The 27,877-nt window shown below is 41.9% G+C and overlaps 1 protein-coding gene across 1 annotated transcript in view; it reads right to left on the reverse strand.

Annotated features, from left to right (window-relative positions):
* Window positions 1-27,877, reverse strand: part of B3GLCT (beta 3-glucosyltransferase) — a 587,625-nt gene that overhangs the window by 282,618 nt on the left and 277,130 nt on the right. The window contains exon 5 of the mRNA XM_040426156.1: window positions 13,242-13,318. Within this exon, the coding sequence (XP_040282090.1) occupies window positions 13,242-13,318 (77 nt within the window). The remainder of the gene's footprint in view (window positions 1-13,241; window positions 13,319-27,877) is intronic.

Consider the following 27,877-nt stretch of genomic DNA (forward strand, 5'->3'; position numbering starts at 1 on the left):
CAACTTGAGGGGTGTAGTTTCCAAAATGGGGACTCAGGATCTTTGCATGTGTGATGTAGTGCCTGAAAACCATGGCAGGAAAATCCACAGTCCTTCCCTTATGATCTCTGTCAAGTGCCCATAAAGCACTTTAAAGGGAACCTGTTACCAGGATTTTGGGTATAGAGCTGAGGACATGCGTTGCTAGACGGCCACTAGCACATCTGCAATACCCAGTCCCCATAGCTCTGTGTGCTTTTATGGTGTATAAAAACCGATTTGATACATATGCAAATTAACCTGAGATGAGTCAGAGCTTGAAAATATGACTCTTCTCTGGTCCTCAGCTTTATACATGAAATCCCGGTGACAGGTTCCCTTTAAGGCTACTTTCACACTCGCATTTTTGGCGGATCCGTCATGGATCTGCAAAAATGGATCCGTTACAATAATAAAACCACATGCATCAGTCATGAACGGATCCGTTTGTATTATCTGTAACATAGCCAAGACGGATCCGTCATGAACTCTATTGAAAGTCAATGGCAGACGGATCCGTTTTCTATTGTGCCAGGTTGTGTCAGAGAAAACGGATCCATCCCAATTGACTTACATTGTGAGCCAGGAAGCACCCTTTTTGGCTCAGTTTTGTCAAATCGGACAGCAAAACGCTGCAGGCAGTGTTTTGGTGTCCGCCTCCAGAGCGGAATGGAGACTGATCGGAGGCAAGCTGATGCATTCTGAGCGGATCTTTTTCCATTCAGAATGCATTAGGACAAAACTGATTTGTTTTGGACCGCTTGTGAGAGCCCTGAACAGATCTCACAAACGGAAAGCCAAAACGCCAGTGTGAAAGTAGCCTAAGTTGGTATTTATGGAATTTCCATAACCAGTAGAACCTTCCTATAACTTTAAGAAGTATAGTGTCTCAAATGGCACAAGCTGGGCACAGCATATCAGGCACTGAAATAATATATCTGTGGAAAAAACTGCAATTTTTACTTTCACTGCACATTACTTTCTGCCAAATACCAGTGTCATCAAAATGCTCACTCCACTCCTTAATACTTTGAGGGGCGGAGTTTTTAAAATGTCATCACCTCTTACGGGTTCCATTGATTACTTCACCCCAGAACCTTAGACAAAAGAATAGAGCCACATGTAGGGAGTTTCCAAAACCAGGAAACACATTATAATAAGAGGGCTTGCTTTTCACACTGGCACATGTTGGCCACATACCGTATTTTTCGCTTTATAAGACGCACCCCAGGTTTAAGAGGATGAAAATAAGAAAATTTTTTTTTTCATAAGCCCTCATATCGGACCCCCATAAATATCAGGACATCAGATCAGGCCTCCATAAATATCAGGACATCAGATCAGGCCCCCACATCAGGACATCACATCTAAACCCCTTATCAGGACATCACATCAACCCTCCATGTCAGAACCCCATCAGACCTCAGATCAGCCTTCAATGTTAGACCGCATCAGACCTCAGATCAGATTAAAGTAAAAACCTCCTCTTACCTGTCCTGCGCCGCGGCTCCTCTCCACCTTTGGCAGAAGTCGCGCTGCCCTGTCTTCCCGGCCTGCGTTGCTCTGTCATCTGACTGCATGCAGCGTCAGGTCATAGTGCGCGCACTACATCCTGACGCTGTACGCGGTCAGGGCAGTGAAGCGCCGGCCCCAGGAGGGAAGAACGGGTGAAGACATGGTGAGTACCACAAGCGCTTGCTGCGCTTCACTCCCTGCTCCCGGCACCCAATTCATACTAGTGAGCACTTCCATAATGGAAGCTTTCACTAGTATTTGCTTTATAAGACACAGGGCCATTTTTCATCTTATAAAGCTAAAAATACAGTAATATTGGGCACTAAAATGGCACATCTGTGGGAAAAAATGCAATTTTCACTTTGCACCATATGATGTGCTCTAATTTTTGCAAAACACCTGTGGTGTCACTACACCCCTTGGTAAATTCTGTGAGGGGTGTGATTTCTAAAACGGGTCAGTTCTTGGGGGATTCTTTTTTTTTTTATTTGACTTCAGAGCTTCTGCAGTTATCAGCCAGTGCTGTATAAGTCACCAAATTAGGCCTCAAACAGCAGTTTATGACCACATAAAGGTATTGTCTAACAAAATGATCTAACACAATTTAGGGTGGCTTTATTTTCATTTTCACTTGTGAAAATGAAACATTTGAGGCTAAGATTATATATAATTAAAACAAAATGCCATCCAAAACTAAAATGGCACTCCTTCAATTCTGAGCCCTGCCGCCTGCCCATAAAGCAGTTTAAAACTACATATGGGGTGTTTTTATAATCAGGAAAAATGCATAAAAAACTGTGTGGTGCTTTTTCTCCTGCACCCCTTATAAAAATAAAAATTTAAGATGCTGTCAAAGTAGAGATGAGGTAAATGTTAATTAATAACTATTTTGTGAGGTATCACTATCTGTTTTAAAAGCAGAGAAATTCAAATTCAGAATTTATGATTTTTCCATAAATGTTGGATTCAACTGCCTGAGCTTCAATGTAACAAACATCAATCAGAGTAGCTGCATGCCACTGATGGCGTGTGTGCAGCCTGTAGCCTCCGGCTCTATAATGGACGTTGGATTTAAAATAAAATGAAAACATATTAACCTAAATTCACCAGTAATGTTAAGTACAATGTGTCACAAACAACAAGCTCAGAATCGGTTAGAGAAGTAAAAAAAAAATCTCAAAAAGTTATTACAGCTTAGAGTGACAAATCACATTTGGAAAATTAGACTGTCAGGAATGTGTCTGGAAGGGGTTAAAATGTTAAAAATTTTAATTTACTAGAGAAATATGTTTCTTTTTATTAGCAAACGGGGTGCAAAGAGTTCTTAGAAACAGGCTAAACATTGCTAAGGCTACTTTCACACCAGCGTTCCGGTGTCCGCCTGTGAGATCCGTTTCAAGGCTCTCACAAGCAGCCCCAAACGGATCAGTTTAGCCCCAATGCATTCTGAATGGATGCGGATCCGTTCAGAATGCATCAGTTTGGCTCCGTTCCGCCTCCATTCCGCTCTGGAGGCGGACACCAAAACGCTGCCTTGCAGCGTTCGGGTGTCCGCCTGGCCGTGCGGAGCCAAACGGATCCGTCCTGACTTACAATGTAAGTCAATGGGGACGGATCCGTTTGACGTTGACAATATGGTGCAATTGCAAACGGATCCGTCCCAAATTGACTTTCAATGTAAAGTCAGGACAGATCCGTCTGACTAACAATTAGACTTAGACTTTTTTTTTATATAGAATGCAGACGGATCTGTTCTGAACGGATACCATCATTTGCATTTATAGGTGCGGATCCGTCTGTGCAGATACCAGACGGATCCGCACCTAACGCAGGTGTGAAAGTAGCCTAAGGAGAGTCTGTCTTCAGCATTCTACTAAACACTGAAGACGACTGTATGGAACACAGAGGGGAAGGCTTGTCAGTCAGTGTGCCTCTGAGTTCACTACCCCAGCGTCTGGCTCCCTGTGTGCGCCCTCTCTGCCTACCTGACTTGTTGCCAGCACTAACTGGTAGCAGCTTTGCTCCTTTATCTCTATTGCCTGTGCTTCTAGTTTACTGAGAGCAGAGAAGCAGAACTGCCAGCTATTAGCGCTGACAGCTTCTACTAGGTCTCTGTATACCTACAGTCAGCGGTAAGTGCTAGAAGCCCGGTTCTCTTCTCTGTAAGTTACTGGGCTCATGGAGGAGAGAGGACCACCGGGCTTCCAGCAGTTACTGCTGACAGTAGGCATGCGGGGACGTGGTATACATTGTCAGCACTAAGCGCTGGAAGTTTCATACTGGTCTCCCTTCCCTGCACTCAGCAACTGAGAAGCGCAGGGAACAGAGGTAAACTAGCAGAACTACTTACCGTCAGCGCTGCAGGCAAGTCAGATAGGCAGGGAGACAGGCAGAGAGGGCACATATAGATGGGGTAGTGAAATAAGAGGCAGGCTGAGAAGATTTAGTAGAACATTGAAGACAGATTCTTCTTAGACATGCTCAGAGTGTTACTAGGGAGTCTCTGTATACCTGTTTTTTGGTATACCTTTGCATTGTAGTATGGCTTTATGCCTCTTCTATGCTGATTATGATTCAGAATAAGGGTCCATTCACACGTCCGCAATTTCGTTCCGCGTTTTACGGAACGAAATTGCGGACCCATTCATTTCTATGGGGCAGCACGATGTGCTGCCCGGATCCGCACTTCAGGATCAGCAATAGAATAGAACTTGTCCGCAATTGCGGACAAGAAAAGGCATTTTCTATTAAGTGCCGCCGATGTCCGTGTTTTGCGGATCCACGGATTTGTGGATCCGCAAAACACACACAGACGTGTAAATGGACCCTAACACTGCGGTGTATCAGCCATTATATACTGTTTTATTACATTTACTCTGGGACCCGCACCTACACGGAGAACGGAGCGCTGGCTCGGCTATTTCATTCGGCCCCATAGAAATAAATGGGAGCGGGGGGTGCGCATGTGTCGCACGCTCCTATTCACTTGTATGGGAGCAGCGCTTGGTCGTGGCCGGACACCGGAAAATCCAGGGTCCTCCAGTTACTAATCTCCCTGCTCCATTCTCGTTGTAGGTGCAGCTCCCAGAGGTGGGACCCGCACTTATCAGACAATGGGGGCATATCCTAGTGATATGTCTCCATTGTCTGTGATGGGAATACCCCTTTAATAAATCCCCAGAGGTTGAACTGTCAAACTATTTAAACCAATGCAGTGAAAATGCGGGGCTCCAATTGGTCGCAGTGGCAGCCTGGGGCCTTGTGAAAACTCCCAGTAGACTGCCTGGTAGGCCCCCTGCACACGAACGTGTGCACCCCGTGGTCGTGCTGCGGCCCGCAAAATGCAGGCCGCAATGCACGAACACAGTCCGTGGGGCAGCCACAGTGGATCGCGGACCCATTCACTTGAATGGGTCTGCGATCCGGCCGTTCCGCAAAAAGATAGAACATGTCCTATCTTTTTGTGGAACGGAAGTACGGGACAAAACCCCACGGAAGCACTCCGTAGTGCTTCCGTAGGGTTCCGTTCCGTGCTTCCGTTCCGCACTATTCCACATCTCCGGATTTGCGGACCCATTCAAGTAAATGGGTCCGCATCCGTGATGCGGAATGCCCACGGAACGGCACCCGTGTATTGCGGGTCCGCAATACGGCAACGGGGTGCACACGTTCGTGTGCAGGGGGCCTTAAGCAGTGGCTGTAGGAAGTTAGCAAAAATTCCTAAAGACTACAATAGCTGGCTATGGTATAAGTAATCAGAGGATCTAACATTCAAGAACCTTTAGGGGACTAAAAAGACAATAAAAAAATGTACCGTATATATCAATATACACTAATTTTATATATATATATATATATATATACACACACACACACACACACACTCACCTAAAGAATTATTAGGAACACCTGTTCTATTTCTCATTAATGCAATTATCTAGTCAACCAATCACATGGCAGTTGCTTAAATGCATTTAGGGGTGTGCTCCTGGTCAAGACAATCTCCTGAACTACAAACTGAATGTCAGAATGGAAAAGAAAGGCGATTTAAGCCATTTTGAGCGTGGCATAGTTGTTGGTGCCAGACGGGCCGGTCTGAGTGTTTCACAATCTGCTCAGTTACTGGGATTTTCACGCACAACCATTTCTAGGGTTTACAAAGAATGGTGTGAAAAGGGAAAAACATCCAGTATGCGGCAGTCCTGTGGGCAAAAATGCCTTGTGGATGCTGGAGGTCAGAGGAGAATGGGCCGACTGATTCAAGCTGATAGAAGAGCAATGTTGACTGAAATAACCACTCGTTACAACCGAGGTATGCAGCAAAGCATTTGTGAAGCCACAACAAGCACAACCTTGAGGCGGATGGGCTACAACAGCAGAAGACCCCACCGGGTACCACTCATCTCCACTACAAATAGGAAAAAGAGGCTACAATTTGCACGAGCTCACCAAAATTGGACTGTTGAAGACTGGAAAAATGTTGCCTGGTTTGATGAGTCTCGATTTCTGTTGACATTCAAATGGTAGAGTCCGAATTTGGCGTAAACAGAATGAGAACATGTATCCATCCTCTCATGGCTACTTCCAGCAGGATAATGCACCATGTCACAAAGCTTGAATCATTTCAAATTGGTTTCTTGAACATGACAATGAGTTCACTGTACTAAAATGGCCCCCACAGTCACCAGATCTCAACCCAATAGAGCATCTTTGGGATGTGGTGGAACGGGAGCTTCGTGCCCTGGATGTGCATCCCTCAAATCTCCATCAACTGCAAGATGCTATCCTATCAATATGGGCCAACATTTCTAAAGAATGCTATCAGCACCTTGTGGAATCAATGCCACGTAGAATTAAGGCAGTTCTGAAGGCAAAAGGGGGTCCAACACCGTATTAGTATGGTGTTCCTAATAATTCTTTAGGTGAGTGTATATATAGTGTAAAAAAAAAAAAAATCGGACTGCACTCCAAAGCGTATCTTCAATCAAAAAGTGTGTTTTTAATCACTCATATGGCGGCAAAAGCGACGTTTCGGCTCAAGCATGAGCCTTTTTCAGGCTTGAAAAAGGCTCATGCTTAAGCCGAAATGTCGCTTTTGCCACCATATGGGTGATTAAAAACACACTTTTTGATTGAAGATACGCTTTGGAGTGCAGTCCGATTTTTTTACTTCCTATAAGTGGGTAAGCACCTGTTACCATACTTGGATATTGCATCCGTTTTTCCTTATACTTGCCTAGGGTGGTGCTGCCAGTGGTTTTCTTCTCTATATATATATATATATATATATATCTATATATATATATCTCTATATATATCTATCTATATATATACACATACATTACAGACCAAAAGTTTGGACACACCTTCTCATTCAAAGAGTTTTCTTTATTTTCATGACTATGAAGGCATCAAAACTATGAATTAACACATGTGGAATTATATACATAACAAACAAGTGTGAAACAACTGAAAATATGTCATATTCTAGGTTCTTCAAAGTAGCCACCTTTTGCTTTGATTACTGCTTTGCACACTCTTGGCATTCTCTTGATGAGCTTCAAGAGGTAGTCCCCTGAAATGGTCTTCCAACAGTCTTGAAGGAGTTCCCAGAGATGCTTAGCACTTGTTGGCCCTTTTGCCTTCACTCTGCGGTCCAGCTCACCCCAAACCATCTCGATTGGGTTCAGGTCCGGTGACTGTGGTGGCCAGGTCAACTGGCGCAGCACCCCATCACTCTCCTTCATGGTCAAATAGCCCTTACTTTCAAAGTTTTCCCAATTTTTCGGCTGACTGACTGACCTTCATTTCTTAAAGTAATGATGGCCACTCGTTTTTCTTTACTTAGCTGCTTTTTTTCTTGCCATAATACCAATTCTAACAGTCTATTCAGTAGGACTATCAGCTGTGTATCTACCTGACTTCTCCTCAACGCAACTGATGGTCCCAACCCCATTTATAAGGCAAGAAATCCCACTTATTAAAACTGACAGGGCACACCTGTGAAGGGAAAACCATTTCAGGGGACTACCTCTTGAAGCTCATCAAGAGAATGCCAAGAGTGTGCAAAGCAGTAATCAAAGCAAAAGGTGGCTACTTTGAAGAACCTAGAATATGACATATTTTCAGTTGCTTCACACTTGTTTGTTATGTATATAATTCCACATGTGTTAATTCATAGTTTGGATGCCTTCAGTGTGAATCTACAATTTTCATAGTCATGAAAATAAAGAAAACTCTTTGAATGAGAAGGTGTGTCCAAAATTTTGGTCTGTACTGTATATATATATATATACACACAAAAATATAAAAAATGCAGATCTCCCCCTTTACCAAATTGCCATATACAACAATATGAACACTAAAAAACATAATTGGTATTGCTGTGCCCGAAAATGTCCAACCTCAGAGAAGTAAGATAATAAAATTAATGAAAATACTTTATTAATTATTTTAAATATATTTCCAAACACTTTCATTAGTTATAATGGCTTGTTCTGTCTGGGGAGCAATCATCAGGGGACATAAAATGGCCGCCATCCTATTATTACACACAAAACCTCTCCTAATCACACATGAGTAAAGTTACTTCACTGAGCTAAAGAGCTGCCTCATCCTCCTCTCTGCTCTACTTGTCAGGGGTTATAATGCTGAATACAGCTGATAAGATCTTCAGCTGAATCTCTGTAGGAATGGAGATCATAAGTAGACATAAATTACAGAGAGGGAGATGGTGATGTGGCTGATGAACAACAGCACTTGAATCCAGCCTCCATTACCATAGCCCCCACATTACCACAGTCTGTCCTGCCCGTCCTCTCTACTTCATGAACTACTCATGAACTCCATTGCTACAGAGATCCGGCTGAAGATCTTATCAGTTGTATTAAGGATCATAATCCCTGACAAGTGGAGCAGAGAGCAGGATGAGGCAGCTCTTTACCTCAGTGTTGTGAAGTAACTTGTCCTCCTATGTGATTAGGACAGGTTTTTTGTGTACTAGGACGACAGCCATTTTATATCCCCTGATGATTGCTCCCCAGACAAAATGAGCCATTATAACGAAAGGTATTTGGGAATATATTTATATTAGAGTATTATTTAAGTATTTTTATTTTCTTAATGCCCAGGGAACCCCTTTCAAGGTATAAAAATAAATATTTATCATGCACTCATTGTCATTTTTTGGTCTTTTAAAACCACACACACAAAAAAACTATTTAAAAAGTGATCAAAAAAGTCATGTGTACCTCAAAATAGTACCAATAAAAAGGTACAACTCATCGCTCAAAAATCAAGTCCTGACACAGCTATGTAGACGGAAATATAAAACTATGGGTGTTAGAATATGTTGATGCAAAGAAAAAACAAAGGTATTTTATTCATGAGGGATCGGTCATGTCAAACTAATTTAATCAGTTTCTATGAGGAGGTAAGTTCTAGACTTGACAGCAGTGAATCAATGGATGTCATATAACTGGACTTCTCCAAAGCATTTGACACTGTACCACATAAAAGGTTAGTATATAAAAAATGAGAATGCTTGTAATGGGGAAAATGTCTGTATGTGGGTAAGTAACTGGCTCAGTGATAGAAAACAGAGGGTGGTTATTAACGGTACACACTCAGATCGGGTCACTGTCACTAGTGGGGTACTGCAGGGGTCAGTATTGGACCCTATTCTCTTCAATATATTTATTAATATCACTTTTTGCGGATGACCCTAAACTGTGTAAAGTAATTAACACAGAAGAGGACAATATACTACTACAGAGGGATCTGGATAGATTGGAGGCTTAGGCAGAGAAGTGGCAGATGAGGTTTAACACTGACAAATGTAAGGTTATGCACATGGGAAGGAATAATGCAAGTCACCCGTACATACTAAATGGTAAAGCACTCGGTAACACTGACATGGAAAAGGACCTAGAAATTTTAGTGAACAACAAACTAAGCTGTAGAAACCAGTGTCAGGCAGCTGCTGCCAAGGCCAATAAGATAATGGGTTGCATCAAAAGGGGCATAGATGCCCGTGATAAGAACATAGTCCTACCACTTTACAAATCGCTAGTCAGACCACACATGGAGGACTGTGTACAGTTCTGGGCTCCTGTAAACAAGGCACATATAGCAGAGCTGGAGATGGTTAATAACTGGAATGGGGGGACTACAGTACCCTGAAAGATTATCAAAATTAGGGTTATTCACTTTAGGGAAAAAAACTACAAATTGGTAAGATCTAATAACTATGTATAAATATATCAGGGGTCAGTACAGAGTTCTCTCCCATCATCTATTTATCCCCAGGGCTTTGACGAGGGGACATCCTCTGCGTCAGGAGGAAAGAAGGTTTCTACACAAAAATAGAAGAGAATTCTTTACGGTAAGAGCAGTGAGACTATGGAACTCTCTGCCTGAGGAGGTGGTGATGGTGAATTCACTAAAACAGTTCAAGAGGGGCCTGGATGTATTTCTGGAGAGTAATAATATTATAGGCTATAGCTACTAGAGAGGGGTCGTTGATCCAGGGAGTTATTCTGATTGCCCGATTGGAGTCAGGAAGGAATTCTTTCCCATAAAGTGGGGAGAATTGGCTTCTACCTCACTTTTTTTTTTTTGCCTTCCTATGGATCAACTTTCAGGATAACAGGCTGAACTGGATGGACAGATGTCTTTTTTCAGCCTTATAAACTATGTTACTATGTATTTTAGTACCAGTAAAATATAATAAAACTATAGAAATCTGGTATCCCGTTTATCACACTGACTCATATGATTTTTAGCAAGACGGTAAACAAAGTAGTGCTGTAAAGGTAAAAACCAAAAGCAATAGCAGAATTGCTTTTTTGTTTCTTCAATTTCACCCCCACAAAGATTTTTTTTTTTCTGTCTTCCAGTCAAGAAATAGTAATTAAAATGGTACCATTTAAAAATATAACTTGTCCCACAAAAAAATTAAATAAACCTTCATACAGCTATGTGAACTAAAATGTAAAAAAAAAAGCTATGGTCATTGGAAAGTGGACAGGAAAAAAAGGCTGTGTTCTGAAAGGGTTAAATTAATACGATTAAGTACATTATTCTCAGTATTTTCTTTTTCCAAGGTAGAAGTTGTATTATTCATAAAGACCAAGGCAGGATGAATTATGCAGCGCGATTTATCCTCACCCCCCATCAAACCATTTGAATATTTGTTGCTCGAGTCCAGTAGAAGTCCTAACAAGAGGTGATAAAAATGATAATCTCCAGCAAGGATGTGGGATTTCATAGCGTTGAAAGCTAGAGGCATCGCATATTGTCAGAGAAAGTAAAATAACCAGACTTGACCTACCTTACAAGAGGATACTCAATTTTACACAAGATACAACATGCAATTTAAATGCACGGGGGCAGATTCATCATAGACGGCGGCACACTCCTCATGATCGCCTTGCACCCCGCAGTCCGTGTGCTTATACTGATATCTGACTTTGTTGCAGCAGTTTTCATGAATCTGCCCCTTAGCATAGTTTAAACAAAGTGGCAGGTTTAAGACAGTAACATCGCAGAAAGAAAAAGATTTTTGTGTGAATTTGTGAAATTTTCCAAATAAAACTGGTAAATGTGCTTTGCATAGAAACTGCATTTTGCGTTGGGTGAAGCCATTCGAAACCATTGGCTGTTTACATCATTGGAAAAGTCGGGGCCACCCAAAGACAGTGAACAGGAGTCAAGCATAGTCCTAGAAAATTAACTACCCATATTAAGGGCCAATATTATGACCTTCTCCCCATGTTTCTTCTTAAAGGGGTTGTCTCACTTCAGCAAATGGCATTTATCATGTAGACAAAGTTAACCCCTTCACTACCGAGCCACTTTTTACCTTAAATCCCAGGCCAATTTTTGCAAATCTGACATGTATCACTTTATCTGGTAATAACTTTAAAACACTTTTACTTATCCAGGCCATTCTGAGACTGTTTTCTCGTCACATATTGTACTTTATAACAGTGGTAAAATTCAGTCAAAAAATGTCATTTGAATTTATAAAAAAAATACAAAAAATTTAGAAAAATTTGCAAATTTCAATTTCTCTTTTATAATAGATAGTAATAACTCCAAAAATAGTTGCAACTTTATATTCCCCATATGTCTAATTCATGTTTGGATAATTTTGTGAATGCCATTTTATTTTTTGGGGACGTTAGAAGGCTTAGAAGTTTAGTAGCAAATCTTGAAATTTTTCTGAAAATTTCCAAAACCCACTTTTTAAGAACCAGTTCAGGTGTGAAGTCACTTTGTGAGGCTTACATAATAGAAACCACCCAAAAATAACCCCATTTTAGAAACTACACCCCTCAAGGTATTCTAAACTGATTTTACAAAGTTTATTAACCCTTTAGGTGTTCCACAAGAATTAATGGAGATGGAACTTCAGAATGTCACTTTTTTGGCAGATTTTCCATTTTAATAAAAAAAAATTCCAGTAACAAAGCAAGGGTTAACAGCAAAACAAAACTCATTATTTTTTGCCCTGAATCAGAAACATGTGGTCGTAAACTGCTGTATGGGCACACGGCAGGGTGCAGAAGAAAAGGAACGCCATATGGTTTTTGGAAAGCAGATTTCACTGGGATCATTTTAAACTGCCATGTCACATTTGAAGACTCCCTGATGCACCCCTAGAGTAGAAACTCCAAAAAAAAAAAAAAACATTTTGGAATCTACGGAATAAGGTGGCAGTTTTGTTGGTACTATTTTAGGGTACATATGATTTTTGGTTGCTCTATATTACACTTTTTTTGAGGGAAGGTAACAAAAAATAGCTGTTTTTATTTTTTGTTATTTACAGTGTTCTTCTGACAGGTGATATGTGCTATTTTTATAGAGCAGGTTGTTACGGACGCGACAATACCAAATATGGCATTGGTTGTTTGTTTCAGTTTTACATAATAAAGCATTTAAAAAAAATAAAATAATTGTGTCTCCATATTCTGAAAGCTATAGTTTATTTTTATTTTTTGGGCGATTGTTTTAGGTAGGGTCTCCTTTTTTGCGGGATGAGATGACGGTTTGATTGGTACTATTTTGGGGCGCTTATGACTTTTTGATCGCTTGCTATTACACTTTTTCTGATTTAAGGTGACAAAAAATTGCTTTTTTGACACCGTTTTCAATTAAAAAATTTTATAGATCAGGTCGTTACGGACGTGGCAATACCTAATATGTATACTTTTATTTAAGTAAGTTTTACACAAGGATATAATTTTTGAAACAAAAAATAATTAAATCATGTTTTAGTGTCACCATAGTCTGAGAGCCATAGTTGTTTCAGTTTTTGGGCGATTGTCTTAGGTAGGGTATCTTTTTTTGCAGGATGAGATGACGGTTTGATTGGCACTATTTTGGGGTGCATATGACTTTTTGATGGCTTGCTATTACAATTTTTATTGATGTAAGGTGACCAAAAAAATTGATTTTTTAACACCGTTTTTATTTTTAAAAATTTACGGTGTTCACCCGAGGGGTTAGGTCATGTGGTATTTTTATAGAGCAGGTTGTTTTACGGACACGGCAATACCTAATATGTCTACTGAACTGACTGAACCGTGTGATCAGAGGTTCCTCAAGATATAAGAAGGTCACTGGTATAGAGTAATGAGGATTACGGTGGCTGTCCTACAGATTTGTACCATACACACAATACGACAGCTGCACGTGGCACTTACTATGGTATGACAGGAAGAACGGTCCAAGCACCATCATTTTCAGCAACCTCGTGAAGCAGTAGCACTTTGGGTAATGTCTGAAAAGTAAAAATATACATACCGTAAGTAAATGAAATATCATCAGGCAAGGTGTCAGTCAAGATAAGCCAGAAGTGGGGGAGGGCAAACATTTATTTTACTATAACAGGCTAAGGGGGGACAGCTTGTTTCTGCCTAATAAGCGGGTCACACTTTCATGTAGCTCTTGAATACACAGTGTAAAACATTCGGTCAGTCAGTGTGGAGGGCACTTATTACCTAGGATTGGATGGTTGTTTGTCAGTGTAAATAGTGGATAGTATGAAATAAAATAAAATATAAACTACAGCATACCTAAAAGTGGATTTTTATTTTTAAATATAAAAAAATATAGAAAAATATATAAATAGGAATGGATGTTTATTATTAGTGGATGTATAAAACCAGGTGTCCCCTGCAGCAGCACACAGAGACCACTGTTCCCCCACAAAGGATCAGATATCTACTCCGGACTTACTGGATTCAATAAGAAAGATTTGACCTACTATTCTCATACAGGTCTGAAAGGCGCCATCCCCCTTTTTTCAAGAGCTAATCTCCCGCCCTCGTGGGACGCCACGAGCGTAGCTGGTGAGTATATCTGCGCTACGGAGTACCCCGCTCCCGGCAACATTCAACAGACGGGTAAGGTTATATATACCTTTTAAACACATTGGCTACATTTATACCGATGTAACTACTAAATTGAGCATTGCTATAGATCGCTTTTGCTGACAGGAGGATCTGTACTGTGGCACAGCTATTCACAATGCTGTGCAACATTAATGACCCCTGCAAATACACTGCTGCTAAACACACATATACTGTACATGGTACATCTCTGTGCAGCACTTGTGTCTATAAGCAGGAGGATTCCCTCAAAGTGCCAAGTACTGCCATCAAGCAGACAAATACAGGTACTACAGGCAGTACCACAACTCCCAGCAATCCCATGAACAGACTCTTTTCCATACAAGACTTTCCACAGGTGTTCGGAATATCACCCTCTGGAGCCTACATCAGATCCATCCGTGGACATTGACTTTATCCTTTTTCTGGGACTTATTTTTACTCTTACCCCTTTTTATATACTTTTTTTTTTATGATCCTTCATTTTCTCTATTCCTATATTTATTATAGCTTCCCCCCCCCCTTTTTTAAACATCCACTAATAATAAACATCCATTCCTAAATATATATATAAAAAAAAGAGAGAAAACGCCGGATCGCACATGTCTACATGGACAACAGCCGCTCTCCCTCCTGCATCCATCATATGTATCACCTGTAACAGTAAGCACTTTGCACTTTATGTAATTATCTACAGCTGGCACTCGTTATGTGATTTATGGAATACAAATGTATTGTACTATTTATATTCACTATATTATTTCACAATTGTATGTATCACGATTCAATGTCTCTGTATGTTTGGTTTCATTGTTTTATATATTTATAATGTATCATGTATTTTGATTTTTTATTAATCATGTCCACTTAATATGTAATTGTCTTGAATTGGTTGTAACACTATATATACCCAGAGTTTTGATGTGTACACACTGCTTGAGGAAGGCTCCTGTGTAAGAGCCGAAACGTCGCTACAGCCCTTGGGTAAATAAAGTTTATTTTATTTTAATCCAGTGGAGTGCTGCCCTTTTTTCTTTTTTTATATTTGTTGGATTGGCTTATGTCCACATTTGGGCCTGTGCACCCTTCTCTTCCAAGTTCTATTGTGACGGTGCTGCCATCCCCCTTTTTTCTTTTTATTTATATATATATATATATATATATATATTTATTAATAAAAATCCACTTTTAGGTATACTGTAGTTATATTTGATTTTATTTCATACTATCCACTATTTACACTGACAAACAACCATCCAATCCTAGGTAATGAGTGCCCTCCACACTGACTAAACTTTACAATAGCCATTTCCTTTTGCGGCATTGGGGCGAGTCGCACGGAGTGAGCACCACACCATTGTTTTCCAGGCAGGTGTAGCCACTTTCTCCTACACAGTGTGAAACATACCTTGGTTTTGCAGATCTGTGTCTGCTATGTGTCGAAAAACCTCTTTTTACGGTCATGCAAATTAAATGCTCGGAGCACCGAGGGCGCGGCCTAGCCCATCGGAGCACCAAACTTCCATCTCTTTTCTCATTGCACCCCTTTCTCCTCTTTCTGATCGACAGGGTCAGGCCACTGTATCCTGCCATCTCCTGGCCGGGTAATCACAAGCATAGCTCCAGAGGTGTAACTACAGATGTAGCAGCCGTAGGGGCTGCTACGGGGCCTGCACCAGCAGGGGTCTTGGGCTGGGCAGCTCAGGAGACTATTTACATACAGAACCTGCCCCCCCCCCCATGGCAGCAGGGGGTCCGAGCCCAGCATACTACAGTCTGACTCCTCTATACAGTGCTGTGCTAGACAGAGGGGTCTAGAGCAGAGACTGGTAAAGAACACCATGACACTGGCCAGTGCTATTACTTTGATCTATTGCAGCACCTGCTGGTTATTTTCATATTTCTTATATGACTGAGTGGGTCGGGGGGGGGGGGGGGGGGGGAGGATGGGTTGTAAAGAGAGCGTGGGCAATCTTGACTAGAGGGTTGCACGGAAGGAGGGGGTTGTGGGGAAGTAGATAGTGGGTTCCCTTTAAAAGTATGCTATGGGACCCAGTCATTTCTAGTTTCGCCCCTGCATACCTCCCAACTTTTAAAAATGCCAAGGAGGGACATTATCAGCAGTGCACATAGTACGCCATGGCAATATCTTTAACACTAAGCTGCACCGGTAACTGTCCTCAATAGCGATTGATACACACCCAATCCCACCCAGTCCTCTTAGTGCCCCCACACAGTAGTTATACCCCCTTGGTATGCTCTCAAAGTAGTTAACCACTTCAGTACGCTCACAAAGTAGTTATGCCCCTTAGTACCCTGACACTGTAGTTATGCCCTCTTAGTGCCCCACACAGAAAATATATCCCCACACAGTTAAGTCCCGTTTGTGTCCCCCGGCCCCCACACGCAGTTGAATGCTTCCTTACTAACTCGCACACAAGTTATGCCCGTTTTAGTGCCCTTATAGAGCAGAATGCCCACTTAGTGCCCTCCTACAAAAATGTACCCTTGTTAATAAAATAAAAAAATAACACTCCCCTGGTGAATGGAGCACATCATGCTATCCCCAGCAGCCGGCAAGATGAAGGGACACCATTGTGCCTGCTGAGAGGAGCACCTGGGCACACAGGCCGGGAGATGATCATCTCTATTGTTCAGTGTGATAAGGTCACTGTATCATGCCTGCTGCTGGGTAGAGCACTAACCGCTGAATGGTGGAACACAGAGTCTGGACGCTGAAATCCAGGATTGTGCCACTGGATTGGAGGTACGCTATGTTACAACTGTGCCGTGCATCAGAAATGTGGTGCAGGCAAAGTACAGCTTTTTCCTACCGGGCAAGAACAAGGTGATGTACTATGCATGCACCAAAATTGTGGTGCTCGGGGCAGACAAGAGCAGGATACGGATGCCTAGCCCTGCCAATTAACAAGAGAAGGGAAGGGCGCAAAGAAGAGAGGAACAGCAGTTGCATAGTTCTAAAAAGCGTATTTTCGCCGCATAGCCGACACAGATCTGCAAAGCAAAGGCATGTTTTAAATTGCGTATTCAAGCTGGGATCAGCTTATTAGGCAAAAACACTGGCAGACTCCACAGGTAGAGATGAGCGAATGTCATATTATGAAATTCGTGCACACTTCGTTTGTTGGTTAAAGGTGAATTGTATTATGGATTCCGATCCCACGGACCATAACGCAATTCTATGAAATTCGCTCAACTCTATCCACGGGTACTGTGCTAAATTTTCCAGTGATGTCTCTAAGGCTACATTCACACTGTGCTATGCAGTGTCAGAATACCTTTTTTTCTATATGGAATAATGCATGATTTTAACAGTGGGAGTCTACGACAGGAGGATGCCACTGTTTGCTATCCTCTTTTAGACCAGTACAATATTAACACCATACAGATAGAATAGGCCAGGGATCAGCAACCTCCGGCACTCAAGCAGTTGTGAAACTACGACTCCCAGCATGCTCCATTCACTCCTTTGGGAGTTCTGAGAACAGCCAAGAAGGTGTGGATGCTGGGAGTCGTAGTTTCACCACAGGTGGAGTGCAGAAGGTTGCTGATCCCTGGAATAGGCATTACATATGATCAGCTACTGATGAGCAATCGATTCATACTCCTACACATATAAATACATTGAGGGAGATTTATTAAATCTGTTATAAAGTAGAACTGGCTTAGTTGTCCATAGCGACCAATCAGATTCCACCTTTCATTGTCCAAAGGCTCTCTTAAAAATGAAAGGTGGAATCTAATTGATTACTATGGGAAACTAATTCAGTTTTGATAAATCTCCCCCATTCACTTATAATCACACCATACAGGTAAAACTCGAAAAATTTTGAATATCGTGCAAAGTTCATTTATTTCAGTAATGCAACTTAAAAGGTGAAGGTGAAGACTCATTACATGCAAAGCGAGATATTTCAAGCCATTGTTAGTTATAATTTGGATGATTATGGCTTACAGCTTATGAAACCCCAAAGTCATAGTTTTGAGGTCCCCTTTGCTCAGGGGATATGGATTAATTAGCTGACTAGAGTCTGACACTTTGAGCCTAGAATATTGAACCTTTTTGCAAAACTCTAATTTTAAGCTGCATTAATGCAATTCCTTTTAATTTGCATTACTGAAATAAATTGACTTTCTTTCACGATATTCAAATTTTTCGAGTTTCACCTGTATATCAAACCTGATTTATCTGCCCCAAAAATATGTCTAAAAAGTGGAGCAAATGGACACAATTTGGCAAATTTATGATTTTTACACTTTCCTCTGATATGTTTGACGAGAGGGTGGTGCTTAGTGGAAAGGGTCGAAATGTTGTGGGAAGGGTGTGGGGCCCATTTTGCACAAAAATTGCACCATAAGGGCTTATGCACATGAACGTACTTTCTTTCTGTGTCTCTTCCGTTTTTTTGCGGAATGTATGGTGAACCATTCATTTCAACGGGTCCGCAAAAAAATGGACGTTAGGCTCCATTCACACATCCGCAAAACGTGTCCGCATCCGTTCCGCAATTTTGCGGAACGGGTGCGGACCCATTCATTCTCTATGGGGACAGAATGGATGCGGACAGCACACAGTGTGCTGTCTGCAGCCGCAATTGCGGAGCGCGGCCCCGATTTTGGGTCCGCAGCTCCGCAAAAAGATAGAGCATGTCCTATTCTTGTCCGCAGCTTGCAGAATAGAATAGGCATTTCTATGGGGGTGCCGGGCTGGTGTGTTGCGGACCCGCAATTTGCGGGTCCGCAACACACCACGGACGTGTAAATGTAGCCTTACTCCATGTGCACCCTGTTTCTGTATGTCCGTTCCGCAAAAAAATAGGCCATGTCCTATTATTGTCTGCATTACTGACAAGGATAGGACTGTTCTATTAGGGGCCAGCGGTTCTGTTCTGCAAAATACTGAATGCACACGGACGCCATCTGTATTTTTTGCAGATCCGTGTTTTACAGACCACAAAATACATACGGTTGTGTGCATGAGCCCTAATTCTGCTGTAAAAATCTCTCACAAAGTAAGCCAATCAATATTAGTATGTTGAAACACTTCTTACTTGTCTTACACAGGCGCTTACACTTGTTTTATCTGACGCTGCGGTACCGCCACCGCTGTTAATCAAAAGAAATGATGTATATGATATGTCTGTTAGGTACTGCGCGACGTGCTCCCTGTCTACTTCCCCTATCTGTCGGCACTCAAGGGCCCGCAGTGTACAGTGATACAGAAACCCACAGATTGGTAAATACCTGATCCTGGGTGTTCATCTGTTTTGGCTGTTTGTCCTGCGTCTTTCTTGATTTTCTTTTTCTTTTGTGCCGTCCGGGATGAAGGGAAGTACAGGAGGCTGGACCCTATAGGTAAAGATTTAATGTGGAGCTTGCCCTGGCCGGTGGCACAGCTCAATTTTTTGAAAAGGCCGCTTGTTCGCGCTCGTACGGAGCGCTGCGTGACGTCACGGCAAAAGCTACGGTGGGCTAGGAGGACCAAAATTGCTCCAACATGTTTCGAATAGTTACGCTATTCTTCATCAGGGATTCTTCTTCTGGCTCCTGGTGCTGCTTTTAAAGGTCCGTATCTCCTCCCTTATTTAACCCCTTCACCCCTCGCGCATTAGTTTAATAGGTTATTCAAAGGCAAATAATTCAATTTCTGAATTTAACCCTGAAGGTACCAAAGTCTTTAGATTAAATATCCAGCGGCTTTCTGCTCTAGACATTTTTTTTATGAAATCTCCTCCCCTTTTATCTTTTTTGACCATTTCTATTCCACAGAATGTGGTACCACTGTTATTTCCCCCATGTTTATCTTTATAGTGTCTAGAGAGAGGATGACCGTCATATTTTCTTCCTATGTTATAAATGTGCTCCCCTATTCTTTTACTTATAGTTCTTTTTGTGCGTCCTACAGTGGTGTTCAAAATTATTCAACCCCCAATGCTGTAAAGGGTTTTAGGGAATTTAGTGTACATTTGTAATTGTGTTCAGAATTAAATCTTACAAGGACTTTTTAAAGAACCAAATGCAACTAAAATGACATCAATTGTTTTTGTAATACAGTATTAAATGTTCTTTTTGTGATTTCTTCATTGACACAATTATTCAACCCCTTAAAGACTACCAGTCTTAAGGACAGAGGTTCATTCAAGTGTTTTCGATCAAGTATTGAAAACACCTGTGGATGTCAAGGAGCAGCAATCAAGCATAATAAGCACCAATTAGGCAGATTTAAAAGGACTGTGATACTCAGCTCCTTCTAGACATTTACTGGTGTGTTTACAAACATGGTGAAGTCAAGAGAATGGTCCAGGAAGACAAGAGAAGAGGTGATTTCTCCTCACAGGAAGGGCAATGGCTATAAGAAGATTGCAAAGATATTAAACATACCAAGAGACACCATAGGAAGCATCATTCGCAAATTCAAGGCAAAGGGCACTGTTGAAACGCTACCTGGTCGTGGCAGAAAGAAGATGCTGACTTCGACTGCTGTGCGCTACCTGAAGCGCAAAGTGGAGAAAAGTCCCCGTGTGACTGCTGAGGAACTGAAAAAAGATTTGTCAGATGTGGGTACTGAAGTTTCAGCTCAGACAATAAGGCGCACACTGCGTAATGAAGGCCTCCATGCCAGAACTCCCAGGCGCACCCCCTTGCTGTCTCCAAAGAATAAGAAGAGTCGACTGCAGTATGCCAAAAGTCATGTGGACAAACCACAAAAGTTTTGGGATAGTGTTAGAACTGTTTGGGCCCATGGATCAACGCTATGTTTGGAGGAGGAAGAACAAGGCCTATGAAGAAAAGAACACCTTGCCTACTGTGAAGCATGGCGGGGGGGTCAATCATGCTTTGGGGCTGTTTTGCTTCTACAGGTACAGGGAAGCTTCAGCGTGTGCAAGGTACCATGAATTCTCTTCAGTACCAGGAGATATTGGATGAAAATGTGATGCAGTCCGTCACAAACCTGAGGCTTTGGTAGACGTTGGACCTTTCAACAGGACAATGATCCCAAGCATACCTCCAAGTCCACTAGAGCATGGTTGCAGATTAAAGGCTGGAACATTTTGAAGTGGCCATCGCAGTCACCAGACTTAAATCCGATTGAGAACCTCTGGTGGGACTTAAAGGAAGCAGTTGCAGCGCGCAAGCCTAAGAATGTGACTGAACTGGAGGCTTTTTCCCATGAAGAATGGGCGAAGATACCCGTAGATCGCTGCAAGACACTTGTGTCAAGCTATGCTTCACGTTTAAAAGCTGTTATAACTGGAAAAGGATGTTGTACTAAGTACTAAGATTGAATGTCACTTGGGGGTTGAATAAAACTGATAATGATGTGAGCACAGAAAAGACATTTGTGGTTATTTCATTATAAATGTCATGTTATATTTGTCTGACTTACAAGTGCCTCTGATTTAATTGTAAACAAGATGACTGAAATGATCAAAATCAATGTCAAACTGGCCAAAACACTCAATTTCAGTGGGGGTTGAATAATTTTGAACACAACTGTATGTATGTTTTTTTACATGGACATGTTATGGCATATACACCCTGGCTCCTACAGGTCATATGGTCCTTTATTTTGTATGTTGCTGTGTCCCCTGTCCTTTCATTTTTTATTTGCATTTTTGTGTGCTGTTTTCTGTCTGTTTTTAATTTTCTGCAGACCCCGCAATACCCGCACGGGAAGAAACCTCCCTGCGGTTTGTGTCCTGTGTTCACACTTATTATTTGGCTTTCGTTTTTCTTGCTCACGCATTTATTTGTTGGGGCTATAAGGCTTCCAACATTTTTTGCTTTTCTGTAGATGAATTTAGGGTTTTTAGGGATCTGGTCTCCTATTATTTTATTCTCCTTCAGGGTTTCCCAATGTTTTTTTATAATTCTTCTTAATATTCCTGCTTGGCCGTTGAACTGTGTGACGATAGGTGGTATTTCAAAGGGTCCCACTTCTGTGTTGTTCTCTTCTTTTTATTTATTAACTCCTGTCTGTCCAGTTTTCCTACCAGCTCTTTCTGTATTAGCAATTTCTCTCTGTTGTAGCCTCTCTGCTCAAATTTCTTCAGCATTTTTTCTGCCTCTGTTTGATATTCATCCTCCTTTGTGCAGTTGCGTTTTATTCTCATAAATTGACTTTTTGGGATGTTTTCCAGCCACTGTGGGAGGTGGCAGCTCTCTATAAACTATGAAACGGACGAGCAAGAGATAGCTTCACCATACCAACAGAATAGAACACAAAAAAGAAAAAGACAGGAGAAACGAAATTCATCAAAAGGCAATGAAGTGGGGGACATAGAATGTAACATCGAAAGAGGTAGGATGAAGGATATGAATAGTCAACACTGGGAAAGAAAAACCGAGAACAGCAAACCAAACAACGACAACAAGAAATATACAGAGAAACAAACCCCAAATTAAAATTTAAAACAAACAGAAAATTTAAAACAAACAGAAAACAGCACACAAAAATGCAAATAAAAATAAAGGACCATATGACCTGTAGGAGCCAGGGTGTAATATATGCCGTAACATGTCCATGTAAAAAAACATTCATAGGACGCACAAAAAGAACTATAAGTAAAAGAATAGGGGAGCACATTTATAACATAGGAAGAAAATATGACGGTCATCCTCTCTCTAGACACTATGAAGATAAACATGGGGGAAATAACAGTGGTACCACATTCTGTGGAATAGAAATGGTCAAAAAAGATAAAAGGGGAGGAGATTTCATCAAAAAAATGTCTAGAGCAGAAAGCCGCTGGATATTTAATCTAAACACTTTGGTACCTTCAGGGTTAAATTCAGAAATTGAATTATTTGCCTTTGAATAACCTATTAAACCAATGCGCGAGGGATGAAGGGGTTAAATAAGGGAGGAGAAACGGACCTTTAAAAGCAGCACCAGGAGCCAGAAGAAGCATCCCTGACAAAGAATAGCGTAACTATTCGAAACGCGTTGGAGCAATTTTGGTCCTCCTAGCCCACCGTAGCTTTTGCCGTGACATCACGCAGCGCTCCGTGCGAGCGCGAACAAGCGGCCTTTTCAAAAAATTGAGCTGTGCCACCGGCCGGGGCAAGCTCCACATTAAATCTTTACCTATAGGGTCCAGCCTCCTGTACTTCCCTTCATCCCGGACGGCACAAAAGAAAAAGAAAATCAAGAAAGACGCAGGACAAACAGCCAAAACAGATGAACACCCAGGATCAGGTATTTACCAATCTGTGGGTTTCTGTATCACTGTACACTGTGGGCCCTTGAGTGCCGACAGATAGGGGAAGTAGACAGGGAGCACGACGCGCAGTACCTAACAGACCTACAATATTAGTATGTACTGTATAAAGTCAGAGTAAAGTCGGTCCCTGCACCACATGTAGTGTATCCTCCAGCTTGCAGGTCTAGACAGCCGGTCTAAGCTTACGCCATCTACAGCAGGCATGCTCAACCTGCGGCCCTCCAGCTGTTGCAAAACTACAACTCCCAGCGTGCCCAAACAGCCTACAGCAGGGCATTGTGGGAGTTGTCGTTTTACAACAGCTGGAGGGCTGCAGGTTGAGCATGCCTGGTCTACAGGATCAGTAAATCTGGGACTGGCTCTTTCACATTCAAATCAGGTGCAACATTTCAGCAGCCTCTGCGCCCTTACTCAGGTGCATCAGTTATATTCACTTTGATGCAAGCAAAATTGTCTGCAAAATCTGGAACAAATCAGTGGCAAAACAGAGCAGGAACTGAGTGAGCATGACTGTTACCTATACCTCCAACATGGGGTGAAGCTTGGCACAGCTGAACTACTTTCATGTTGTATTTATTGTGCTTCATTTACTTTTTTTGCAGGCTGTAATGGGCCAAAGCCTTTTGTTGATTATTTTCCTGTACAAAACACATTAGGAGTGCTCCAGGCACTGGAAGTTGTGCTTCATGGTCACTTTGAACTTGGCAGACTAGAACAAGGATATATTACCAGGAACAAAAACAGTCTTGCTTCTAAGTAATACTTGATTTCTTCTTAATCAGACACGTAATTTGTTGAATTGTTACTAAAATAAAATTATATTTTACAGCAGAATCCAGAATCTTGTGTAATATAAAAATATTAATTACTTAAATATACTATCTCTAATAGACTCATTGACAACAAAAAAATAATCAGATAGAAATGTTGAATTGCTGCAAAACTCTGCTTGCAATTGTGTCTCAGGCAGCAAATGATTACTGGTGTGGTCTGATTAGAAACTGGGTCTTGCCCCAAGACGGTATAAAAGTGCTTCTCCCTATGCCAGTGATGGCAAATCTTTTACAAACTGAGTGCCCAAACTGTGACCCAGAACCCACTTATTTATTGATAAGTGCCAACACTGAATACTACAGTCCAATATAGTACATCTTCCATGTACTTTATCATTTAGCTATAATAGCCTGCCTGCATTCAGTGCGCTGCTTGCGCAATTCATACCGCTCCCTGCACTGATGAATGGCAGCAAAAGACTAAGGTACAGTTGCAAGAAAAAGTATGTGAACCCTTTGGAATGATATGGATTTCTGCACAAATTGGTCATAAAATGTGATCTGATCTTCATCTAAGTCACAACAATAGACAATCACAGTCTGCTTAAACTAATAACACACAAAGAATTAAATGTTACCAGGTTTTTATTGAACACACCATGTAAACATTCACAGTGCAGGTGGAAAAAGTATGTGAACCCTTGGATTTAATAACTGGTTGAACCTCCTTTGGCAGCAATAACTTCAACCAAACGTTTTCTGTAGTTGCAGATCAGACGTGCACAACGGTCAGAAGTAATTCTTGACCATTCCTCTTTACAGAACTGTTTCATCAATATTCTTGGGATATCTGGTGTGAATCGCTTTCTTGAGGTCATGCCACAGCATCTCAATCGGGTTGAGGTCAGGACTCTGACTGGGCCACTCCAGAAGGTGTATTTTCTTCTGTTTAAGCCATTCTGTTGTTGATTTACTTCTATGCTTTGGGTCGTTGTCCTGTTGCAGCATCCATCTTCTGTTGAGCTTCAGCTGGTGGACAGATGGCCTTAAATTCTCCTGCAAAATGTCTTGATAAACTTGGGAATTCATTTTTCCTTCGATGATAGCAATCCATCCAGGCCCTGACGCAGCAAAGCAGCCCCAAACCATGATGCCCCCACCACCATACTTCACAGTTGGGATGAGGTTTTGATGTTGATGTGCTGTGCCTCTTTTTCTCCACACATAGTGTGGTGTGTTTCTTCCAAACAACTCAACTTTGGTTTCATCTGTCCACAGAATATTTTGCCAGTACTGCTGTGGAACATCCAGGTGCTCTTGTGCAAACTGTAAACGTGCAGCAATGTTTTTTTTGGACAGCAGTGGCTTCCTCTGTGGTATCCTCCCATGAAATCCATTCTTGTTTTGTGTTTTACGTATCGTAGATTCGCTAACAGGGATGTTAGCATATGCCAGAGACTTTTGTAAGTCTTTAGCTGACACTCTAGGATTCTTCTTCACCTCATTGAGCATTCTGCGCTGTGCTCTTGTAGTCATCTTTACAGGACGGCCACTCCTAGGGAGAGTAGCAGCAATGCTGAACTTACTCCATTTGTAGACAATTTGTTTTACCGTGGACTGATGAACAGCAAGGCTTTTGGAGATACTTTTATAACCCTTTCCGGTTTTGTGCAAGTCAACAATTCTTAATCGTAGGTCTTCTGAGATCTCTTTTGTGCGAGGCATCATTCGCATCAGGCAATGCTTCTTGTGAAAAGCAAACCCAGAACTGGTGTGTGTTTTTTATAGGGCAGGGCAGCTGTAACAAACAACCTCCAATCTCATCTCATTGATTGGACTCCAGTGAGCTGACACCTCACTCCAATTAGCTCTTGGAGATGTCATTAGTCTAGGGGTTCACATACTTTTTCTACCTGCACTGTGAATGTTTACATGGTGTGTTCAATAAAAACATGGTAACATTTAATTCTTTGTGTGTTATTAATTTAAGCCGACTGTGATTGTCTATTGTTGTGACTTAGATGAAGATCAGATCATATTTTATGACCAATATGTGCAGAAATCCATATCATTCCAAAGGGTTCACATACTTTTTCTTGCAACTGTATATTGGTACGCCATAGACTTTTTCCAGGTTGTGTGTGCCCACAGAGAGGACTCTGAGTGCCAGCTCTAGCACCCGTGCCATAGATTCGCCAACTGCCCTATGAAAAGGCTCTTAGATGCTACTTTTGGGTAGTGTTCTGCTTGGCGAGAGATCACTGACTGCTAAATATGCCTCTACGACTGACAGCATTTGACTGCGAGAAGCATTTAGACAAGCTGCTCACCATCAAGGCCATTTTGATTTAGGTGTTAGGAGGCGTTGGATAGACGACTAGTAGAGAGGATTAATCGACAAGCATCTTCCACAATGTCCTTGTGGAACCATTCAACAAGTGGCACCTTCATGATACATCCCTGTCTCTGCCCAGACCATTTCCAGGCGCTCAGGCTCAGCAAAAGGAAATTTGGTGTCACAGGGGCCATTACGTGTCCTGCCATTGACAGCCAACTACTGTCATCTTCTTTTGCAGTGGTGTTGTTAATGAGAAACCTGAACTTCTACGGAATGGAACCATGTCGTCTTTAACGCCGAATCCAGGTTCTGTTTGGGATACAACGACATCCCAAACCTCATAGTGAGCTCTGCATTTCTGTCTTTGCTATGGAGTGACAGACTGCCCCAACTATTGGTTTGATGATCTGAGGAGACATCGCATACAACAGTCATAGTGATAACGTGGGACATTAACAGGTCAGTGATATGTGCAGGACATCCTGTTGCCACATGTGATTCTTCTTATGGAAGGGCTTCCAATTGGCATTTTTAGCAGAATAACGCTGGCCCACACACAGCAAGGGTTTCCCAGGAATGTCTCTGCTAAACTGCAACACATCTTTGGCTGCGCGGTCACCAGATTTATCCCCAATCAAGTATTTTATGGGACCAGCTGGGATGCCAGCTTTGGCAACCTACGAGTGTGTAGGGTCTATAAGGCCAAGCTACAACATCTGTGGACAAATGTGCAGCAGGATAACATACAGAACCTGTATGCCTCCATGCCCAACTGTATCTCACCTTGTAGCCAGGATAGAGGCGGCCCAACAGGGTACTAGAGTCTCTTTTCAACTGTCCATTTTTCCCAATGAATGTATCCTTCCTCTAATATTGTAAATCACTTATATCAGGGCTTGACAAACTTCCTTAGAATCTAGGAGCCAGCTACAAAAGTAAGGAGCCATTTTTGTTTTTACCTTATAAAGCCTTATTTTCAGCGACAAAAAGAACACCTCTTAAATTAACATATAAAGAAGTCTAGAACCAAACAACATGGGCATTAACAGCATATACAGCGGCAGTGTGCAGAACGGCACACACATATACAGCGGCAGTGTGCAGAATGGCACACACATATACAGCGGCAGTGTGCAGAACGGCACACACATATACAGCGGCAGTGTACAGTATCGCACACACATATACAGCGGCAGTGTGCAGAACGGCACACACATATACAGCGGCAGTGTGCAGAACGGCACACACATATACAGCGGCAGTGTACAGTATCGCACACACATATACAGCGGCAGTGTGCAGAACGGCACACACATATACAGCGGCAGTGTGCAGAACGGCACACACATATACAGCGGCAGTGTGCAGAACGGCACACACATATACAGCGGCAGTGTGCAGAATCGCACGCACATATACAGCGGCAGTGTACAGTACCGCACACACATACAGCGGCAGTGTACAGTATCGCACACACATATACAGTGGCAGTGTGCAGTATCGCACACACATATACAGCGGCAGTGTACAGAGTAGTTGTTGCGATACCAAAATTTTTGATTCGATTTCGATACCATAAAAAAGTATTGCGAT

This window comes from Bufo bufo, chromosome 3, assembly GCF_905171765.1.
Source record: "Bufo bufo chromosome 3, aBufBuf1.1, whole genome shotgun sequence".
NCBI lineage: Eukaryota > Metazoa > Chordata > Amphibia > Anura > Bufonidae > Bufo > Bufo bufo.